Here is a 9,554-nt window from a genome sequence, read left to right on the forward strand (position 1 = left end):
AATATTTATACATGTATGCTTGTCTATCCTTCTGCATAAACTTATTTTGTATATCTCAGCAATCATAAACAAGGAAACATCTGTTACCAAAGTTAATGGTAACATATTTGCCCCGTTTGTTTGTTTGTTCACCATGTAAAGCGACCTTGGGTCCGTTGAAAGGCACTTTACAAATATAATCTATTATTAATGTGGTTTATGGATGAATATTAATAGCAATTGGCTTTTTTTTACAACATGGGAAATTACTTTATCCTCATAAAGTGTACCGACAGTAAAATGAGCGTCGACACGGCCCCTGTGTGCTATTGCCCAGTGACAAGCTCTTTACCAACCTCTTCTGTCTTTATGCTTGTATAGCATGCACATACTAAAAGCACAATGTCCATTCTTGTCCCTAAACTGTTCATATAATAGGAATAATTAATGAGCATAACATTTGTGTCTATTCATGTTTTTGTTTTCATTGAGTTTCAGGTATAATAGTAATGTTTCATGTAATCTAGATATTGACAGAAATACATTGAAAATAAGATGTGAATACTGTGTGTTGGTGTATATTACAATGCCTAATACTAAATACCTGTACTTATACTGGTATTTGGTATCAGGCCTTCCAAATTACAAAAAATGTTTCTTGGCCTGTTAATGCTGTAAAGACTAATTATATTTATCAACTTTTTTTAAACGGAATTTTATTCTTTCCATTTATAACAAAAAAGGCCCAAAAAGGTCATATCAGTTGTTCTGCTGTCCAGTGCATCTCAGTTAAATCGTGAACGTTTTTTCCAAATCCAAAATAGTTTAAAACACAGTTCTGATGATTAAGCATTGTATCTCCCTTTGGTTTGAGATTATAGAGTGTTGCCAGATCAGATTAAAACGTATCAATTTGAAGTACATGGTGCTGATAGGGATTAAACAGATAATCCATATAAGCTTTTTTGAGACATTGTTTTCTCCTGCTATGATTTTATGTACAGAAGCTTTCCTGGTGATATCTCTGAACATATTTACTATTCTGTAAAGTTGGGTAATTCTCTCCGATTCATGTCATGAGGGTAAAATCACATTTTCCACAATGAGGGCTTAATACAATACTTATTATTTTCGACCTTCTAAAGTCTTTTACAAATGTCAATTATTCTAACCTCAAACTATTTCATGTCTGGTGTGTTGTTTCGTTTCATCATTGTCATTTTGTACTGTATCAGTAAAAATATATAAATTGGTTTCAAAATTACTTTTTATCTTTTACCCTGCTTCTGAGACACACTTTCCATTACCCATAATGTAAATAAATAGAAAAAAAATTTTTAATATCAGATGTATTTATCAGTTCATGTTGCTTTATAAATCCCTTGGCCTATTGTTTCAGAAACAAATAAATAAATGTATGGACACAAATCAATATTTTATCATTTAGGTTAAAATCACAACATTGTGTAAATAGCGTCAGTCGATTTGCTACAATGGGTACCTGGAGTTTGGGATGGCAAATTGGTCAACAACAAACTTATTTACAAAAATGTATTATAAGATATAATTCTACTTTTTTATTAATTAGGACTGCAGTAGGATGGATCACATGGTCTGAGGAAAAAGTGCAATCTGAATGTAAATTAACTACTGCTAAGTACCTTACTTAATGATTTATTATAAACTGTTATAATCTCTTGTTGGGTACACCATAAACACTTTCATTAAGTCTAACGTCTTCAGTTAGATGGCTTTGCCCATGATGAGAAGGCTCAATAAAACACCATAATGAAAAATATCCACATGAAAAGCGATCTAAAACTTTGGCTACTTTCTTCCACTCCCCAGTCCTTTTCTGTGTCGCCCTCTGATCCCTGTAACAGTTGGCTATGTACTCGATGTTACGCATTAGTTGCGTCTCGTTGCTTTTGACTGTTGGAGGAGACCTCTCTGTCTTTTCTCTCTCCATCACTCACACCCCCCTTCCGGCATCTCCTCTGACCCTGGAATCTCCACAGTCCATGCTCATGAAAATACCATTCTTCCAAGTGCAGTAGTTGTTGGTTGGGTTTTTCCCGATGGAGCCACCTGGGCTCATCATCTGATCCATGTCCTCCCTCTCCTCTGTGGTCATGGAGCCCACTGTCTCTTGTCCTCTGTCCAGTTTGCAGACACACTCCTCTCTGCCTGGTCCTGCCTGACCATTCATGGTGCAGTTGGTGTTCTTTACATGTGGAGGCTCCTGCTTCTCGGGCTGTGGTGACAAGCAGTTCTCCCCAACCTCATAAACAAAGCATATTCTGGCCAAGTACTGCAGAATGACCTTCTTGGCCCACTTGGGAACAGGCTTGGCATCCGGGCCACAATGGTGTATGTTCATGATGAAGATGGTCAGGGCAGTGGAGGCAGTGATCATGGTCATCGTTGCAATGTAGTACTTTCCTGTGGATGAAAAGAGGACATCAACATAGAGTTCTAATGCATCTTAATCACACATGTTTGGATTTGTATTACCCTCACCAATAAGTGGGCACATTCTCAGAGGGTGGCATGATCTCTGCCACCAACAGCTGAAAGACAGTCAGTGCCAGCATAACAGTGACACCCAAAGACACCTTCTCTCCAGAATCAGCAGGCAGGTAAAAGCCCAGTGGAGCCAGAAAAGAGATCATTACACATGGTATAAGGAGGTTAAAGACATAAAATGAAGCTCTTCTCTGTAGTTTCAGTGTGTAGGTCACATCAGGGTAAGGATCAGCACAGCAGCCATACTGAATAATGTTCTTCTTGGCCGGCATACCCAACACCTCCCATTCCACATTATCCACCAGGTCGGCCAGGTCAGCGCTCTCCATGGCATTCAGGATGTCCACCTGGTTGCCGTTGTATGTCCAGGAGCCATATGTGAACCTGCACTGCTGAGAATCGAAGGGGAAGTATGACACGTCCACTTTGCAGGAGCTCTTTGTGATAGCTGGGGAATCCCACATGATCTGGCCATCATGCCGGATCACTACATTGGTGTCCATGGAGCCTTTGAAATGGTCATCAGCACTGGAAAAACAAAGAAAACATTGAGTATCATACCAAGAGAAAATATATTTGTCCATACCATGAAAACTAAATAAAAAAGGAGCAGTTGTGATGTCCTCAGTAGGTTGAGACAACTTGAAAGGTTGATCAGAATACAAAGGCACAAGTACACCAACTGAGGGAAGAGTCAACACATGTATGAGAGTTGTACTCATTGCTCAGTGTTTGTGTCTGTTTTTCATATCTTTTGATTAATGCTAAGTGTTTGTGTTTATGTGTGTCAGCATTTGATAAGTGTTCATAGTGTGAGCTGTTATCCTGAAATGTCATCAGAGGCATAGGAGTTCTTGCGCACTGGCCTCACAAATACTCAGGTGATTATTCCTTCCTCCTTCCTCTTTGTCAAACATATGGTACCTCTGTCTTAATTGTAAAGTTGACATTGCCTTTGTATAAAAAGCAGACAAAGGCCTGGACACTCCTGTCAATAATGGCTTCAAGGAGTGTTCAGCTTGTGCCTTTTATACCAACCAAAAGGAGCCACTCTGATTAACCCAATACCAATCCGACCTACTTGTTATATAGGACAATATCAGGTCTCCATACATAACTACCAGGTATACGGATGGTATCGAGTCCATCGTAATCATCTTTATTCCATTGAACGTGTGAATCAACCCACACTTGACGTATCCATAAATACGCAGTCAGAATTTGGTTTCGCTCATCCTGTAAAACATTGAAATTAATAGAAAACAATTGACAACAACAGGGGAAAGAGTGCAGGTTGAACAGAAATATGTTTTTTTTTTAAATATTTAATGATTTGATCTGGATAACACATTAGGGCTGCACGATATTGGAAAAAACTGACATTGCGATATTTTCTTCCCCTGCGATATATATTGCGATATGAAAAAATACAGGAATTGAAGAAAAGACCGTTTTTTTTTTGTCCGCAAACCATCCTTTCTTGAATTTTAATGCTATACAATTGGTATTTTTTTAACAATATTTAACCGGATGAAGGATTTAGTCACGGACTTCTGGATCTTAAGTTATCACAGTAACAAGCTGAGCTAGCTCGGTTATCCTTCTGTGATCTGATCAAGAATGGTTGTGATTGGTGGTTTGCTGTGCATGCAGAGCCTGCACAGCAAATCTTCCAACGCTTCTCTGCCCATTGACTTTGAATGGGGATGACGTCACTTTGCCTCGCTTTTCGCCGAACTGCATTGTGGGGGGAGCGAAGCGAAGATTTCCAGGATGTCCAGGATCTCCAGGATTCAAAAGATGAGCAATGTTCAACTTTTGAAGCTGAGCTGGAAGCGCCAGCCAATCAAACACGTTTATGCAAATCTGACAGTAGAAGCGCTAGCCAATCAAACCGCGTGTAAGCAGGGAGAACCAGACCGCAGTTTATTTCCTCATATTCCAAACGAGAAATTACGGTAGCAAATCACCCGGTTCTTACAACCAGAACTATTAACGAGATACAAACCGGAGGAACCAGGCATGGAGGGAGGTGGCAGAGACAGTGGGTGAAACTGGTAGGTTTTCGCCTGTTTGGGGAGTTTATATATATATATATATTGCTCGCATAAAATCCCCGAGGTTTTTTGCTTTGTATGTCGGGGGCGGGAGATTCATGTGATTGGTTGTTGGTCGCATTGCTCGCAAAAATCCCCAAGCTGTCAGACACGCCCAGCTCCAAGATTTTCAAGATTTTTGAAAAGCTGCTGTGTGGACGTACCGTCACTCAAGTAACCCTGACATGAGAGCCACGCAAGCAAGCAGCAAAATAATTGTAACATGACGTGTTTTGAGTTCATTTGCCTACTTAATATCGCAAGTCCTAAAAAATAAATCAAATAAAATAAATAAAATCGCCCACATCCTGGCGATGTCAATATCGCGCATGCGCATAACGCAATTATCGTCACGACACGATATATCATGCAGCCCTATAACACATTCAATCTGGTGGAGACTTGTGCACTGTGGTGTGTTACCATGTCGATAATTTGTAGATAGTGTGATCTGCAGGGTCACATTCAGTATGGTGTTAGTGTCATTCACAGGCCTCAGTGCACTAGTGTAGTTTGTGAATAAATCATTCAGGAGCTTCTGGGCGTATTTTCCCTGAGCACACCAACAGGCTAAAACAAAAAGAGAAACAATTGATGATTAGATGCATATCGCCACAAAGCACCGTTGTATTTAATATTATTTTTCAGGTAAAAAATGTGTTCTCTAACACAACATTCGGATGTGGATCATTTTTTCATCATTCAATTTCTGGCCAGTGATAATCTGAATAAATGAAACGATATGGATGCTGAGGAGGGGTACATGTGGAGAGAAAATGTGAATCCATGACAGATGGTGAAGGGGACAAAGAGTCGATGTTCAAGCTAGATCACCCTCTCTATTAAGCTCTACAGCTCTACAGAGAGATCAGGCAATCTGCCATTAAGCAGCAGTAAGTTGTTGTCAGTTTGAATTGTGTATATTTTGCATGTATTGATTGAACTGTAATATCTTAAACAACATATGATTATCAAAATGAGCCTCAACAGGGAGATAAATCAATACAAGCATGTGAAGGAGAAGCATGGTATAAGCCATCTTAAATATATTTGTACATATCTTATAAGAAGGCTTTCATGCCTTTTACACTTAATAATTACAAAAGTACATTTTGGAATAAGATGTTTATTTTTCAATGAAAAAACGTGTTTACTGTATATTGTGACTGGAGCTTGTTTTGAGTGTCACAATAGATTGGGAAGGCCAGTTTGTTAACCCTGGACCGCTGTTTTGATAAAGTCTCTGAACGGGATACAAGGAAAGGAAAGGATTATGATTACAGCAAATCCCTGAACTACTGGCATCATGTTTGCAGAGTCTGGGCAACAGATTGTATGAAAGAGGAATGGAAATCAGAGAGGGAATATTTGATTCAAAAGATATCAAAACACTGACATTAATAAAAGAGAAAAAAGCATCCAAAACTAATCAAAGTTGTTACTCAATTATGTATCTGCTGCTCATGTTCTAGCATCTCATCGCCATTTTTGCTAGAAGAGCGTTGGAGGTTTTCTCTAGAATGTACTTGACTCGAGAATGCAACAATCTTCAATAATACTGTTAAAAAATAATTATAGAATGAATGAGTGGGAACTTACTTGGTAAAATACTGACACACAGAAGCAAGCAGAATAACGTTTGGATTCTCCATCGTTTCATATTGCTGAAACAAACTATCCTGATCCAAAGACCATTTGAGCTGATGTGTGCCTTTCAGTTTTTTCAGAGTTTCTTCACTAAAAATAATCCAAAAAGAAATGAAATCAGACTGAGAGCGACTGCAGCTGTTTGTGAACTGCACTCCACCCAGTGCTGCTGAGAGACAGTCGGAGAGAGGCGGGGGCAAGCAGCACCACATGTTAACCACAAACACCAGGACCATCGGACACACAAACAACTCTTCACACACACGATATGTATATTACAAAATGTATTTAAACAAATATCCTTTGTTCTGCAGCACAACATAGAGCTCTCAGCCTCGCCACCTAATAACGGTCTTGCACTATTATTTGTGTATGTAGGCCTATTAGTCATAAGAGACACAATATATACATTATTTAAAACGTGGTCTCTGGTCTGTGTTGTGTGCATCATATTTTGATAGGCTGCGCCGCCCATACGTAGCCTCATCACTCTCCCCCGCTTGCTTTCTCTTCCGGGTGCGGATGTTTTTCACGCCTCTTTTTTTCCCTTTCAACAAGGAGGATGCTGCATCCGTGTGACTATCGTCTTCTTGGGCAATGGAAATTAATCTTAGTAGAAGCAAAAAATGGCACCGGGGTTTTACATGTCAAGATCATCCCCAGCTCTGATTAAGGAATTGCAACCCTATTGTTGGTACCGAAAATGCAGGTCCATCCTGTAACCTGATATCATGAATGTGATGATTTGGTAATAGCGTAGTTATTTACAAGGTAATTGCTTGCAGTTATTGGTGAACAGCAAATCTGGTGGAGGTAGGTTGATTATGTTTTTTTTCCGACTGAGATGGTCAGTAAATGCATGCCGGATTAAAAAAATGCCACCAAATAATTGAGTGATAATTCCTTTAACTGTGCATACATTTTTACTTATCATCATAAATACTTAAAATGTATCTATTGTATTCATATTTGAAGAAAGTTATTATTGCCACATGTACATTAATTAATTACAATTTTTCACAGTTTCAGAAATGCTACAAGGATCCGGTATCTTGGGTCATGACAGGCCCCTGGTCATCAGGGTTTCATTCAGCACCTGTGTTGTTGGCACTGTGGGCCTACCGCTGCTTGGGCTAATAACTTGTGTTTTCATATCCTCTGTTTTTCATTATGAGGACTCTACTGGTACACATTGCCAGGTAATATTTATATTTTGCAATCTGAACCAACCATGTTTTCATTTGATGCTACTGATATACTAAAGCATTTTTGTCTGTTTCCAGGTTCCTAATTACCTGCCATCCATCAGTGCCTCAATAAGCCTGAGTCCTGAATGTCACATATGGCGGTTCTGTATTGGACTGCACTCAGCACCGAGGCTGCTGGTGGCATTTACCTACTTCAAATTCTACAAGACACGTTTTGCCTCTAAGTTCTCTGAGAGTTTGCTCAGTTGCCCTCAATCTGGCCTTTGCCCTTCTCGAAAATCTCGGCCTCTTGCTCCTCACATACGTGTCATCTAGTGAAACATACTGTGAGTATTATATTATTTGAGAGGTTTAATACAAACATATGTTTCCCTTGAAGCATGGATCATAATCAAGCTTGCATTTGGCCAAGTAACCAAAAGTTCTGACTTGATTTTAGATGTATTTAAATGTTCTGAAATGTTGTTCTTTTTGAAACAAAGTATTCTAAACTTGTCATCATCTTATCAGCAACATTAGTAAACTTTCCAGGCATACATTAAATGTAGTTTTAAAAAAGGAAGGTGGAAATGAACATAAGAGGAAGGGAACACATTTTAAAGTTGTTTACAGTACGTTATAGAGTTTTTGTTTGGCTGGTTGATGCTCTTTTTATTTATTACAATGACTGTGCTTTTCTGACTGAACTTCTTCTTCTCTTTGTACATTTTGTTTCTTAGTTGTACATAAAGAAGGTTTTGTCCTCTTCCTTGTCAGTTCCACTATCCACATGTTGATAACCTGCCGTTTATGGAAGACCATTAAGAAGTATTCATTAAGTCCTGAGGTAAGGAATGCAAAATCACGCACCACAGACTAAAATCAATCATGTCATTTGAGGCATTCCAATCAAATACATGTTTTTCTCCCTTATAGGATGCAAAGTCTCACTATTGGAAAGTGCGCTTCTTACTTCTCAACTTATCCTTCTGTGCTTTTGCCGGATTTTTTTTTTGGAAACACAACGTGTTCTGCGAATCAGGGAGTAAGTACTACTTCAGTTTGATAATGTCCATCTAATTTGGGAGGGTTGATAACAGTGATCCATGGAGAATACACACAATTCCAAAACATATCAATTATATGAACAGTAATGTAAAATGAAGCTAGAAAGTGCTTACTTAAAAACATTTCTACATCTACGTTCTTTTTGTTTTCCTTTTCTTTTTTACAGGTTACACATTATTCGCCCTGTTTGAGTATCTAGTGGTCTTCTCCAATATGGCCTTCCATCTCACAGCAGTTTGGGACTTTAAGAGCCGGGAGGTCATGGTCATATCATCCTCAGAAGATAAAGACTTCTGAATAAACTCAAGGACTGAGTGCAACCACATAACCACCTGATGTGAACAGCCTTAATCCTGCCCCAGGGGAAGAGTGGGATGAAGGCCTTTTCCATATATTTCCATTTATTTCCATTATGTACTTTTGTCAATTGAGTGAACTATAAGTGAATTTTCTGCCTCAGTGTCTCATCATTCGATGCCTTGACTTACATGCAGTGACAAATACAGTACACTATTCCATGTTATGTGACATTTGAATATGTGTACACTGCAAATACAAAGTCGTCATCCCGTACATGTGTTGAAATTAAGTGACAGTCCTTCAAGTACGTTTGGCCTTCTATTTGAAATACAAAAAAGGGGTAAATATCTATTAATTATTAAGTAAAGAGTGACATGGTGAAAAGCAAAGTCTCCTTGTGGTCTTTCCTTTAAGTCTCAAATAGGGTCAACACACAAACACAATGGTTTCTGACACTATTTCACACCATACACCAAAAAAATTGAGTGCCACTTCAGATAGAGTTGTACAATATCTGCACTTGCAACAACAATATAATTGTTAGCACTTGAACTTTATGCAAAGTTTCCCAAGTGTGACATTTTCTGTACTACATGTGACCTTCATGGCCTGTTGTAAATCTGCACAAGATATTATGATCACACATCAGTTACCTAACTGACACCCAAAAGTTCATGCAGCTGGATAGACCCAGCAGCAAGCACAAAGTTCTGCAATTTTTTTAGATAGTTCTAAAAGCGCCTTACATATA

General features: G+C 38.8%; 2 protein-coding genes across 2 annotated transcripts; one reads left to right on the forward strand and one right to left on the reverse strand.

Moving 5' to 3' along the window:
- Positions 1-1,518: 1,518 nt before the first annotated feature.
- LOC117457889 (neuronal acetylcholine receptor subunit alpha-10-like) lies at positions 1,519-6,416 on the reverse strand. The gene is given in 10 exon segments (XM_034098146.2): positions 1,519-1,757; positions 1,760-1,789; positions 1,792-1,906; positions 1,908-1,987; positions 1,990-2,427; positions 2,507-3,033; positions 3,587-3,741; positions 5,025-5,039; positions 5,041-5,171; positions 6,201-6,416. Coding segments are annotated over 10 exon segments (1,587 nt in total). The 5' UTR covers positions 6,262-6,416; the 3' UTR covers positions 1,519-1,722.
- A 362-nt stretch (positions 6,417-6,778) lies between these two features.
- Positions 6,779-9,171, forward strand: pgap2 (post-GPI attachment to proteins 2). Its single transcript, XM_034098145.1, is given in 7 exon segments — positions 6,779-7,061; positions 7,272-7,447; positions 7,532-7,702; positions 7,704-7,782; positions 8,176-8,282; positions 8,372-8,480; positions 8,670-9,171. Coding segments are annotated over 6 exon segments (765 nt in total). The 5' UTR covers positions 6,779-7,061; positions 7,272-7,279; the 3' UTR covers positions 8,801-9,171.
- The last annotated feature ends 383 nt before the right edge of the window (positions 9,172-9,554 follow it).

This window comes from Pseudochaenichthys georgianus, chromosome 13, assembly GCF_902827115.2.
Source record: "Pseudochaenichthys georgianus chromosome 13, fPseGeo1.2, whole genome shotgun sequence".
NCBI classification, from domain to species: domain Eukaryota; kingdom Metazoa; phylum Chordata; class Actinopteri; order Perciformes; family Channichthyidae; genus Pseudochaenichthys; species Pseudochaenichthys georgianus.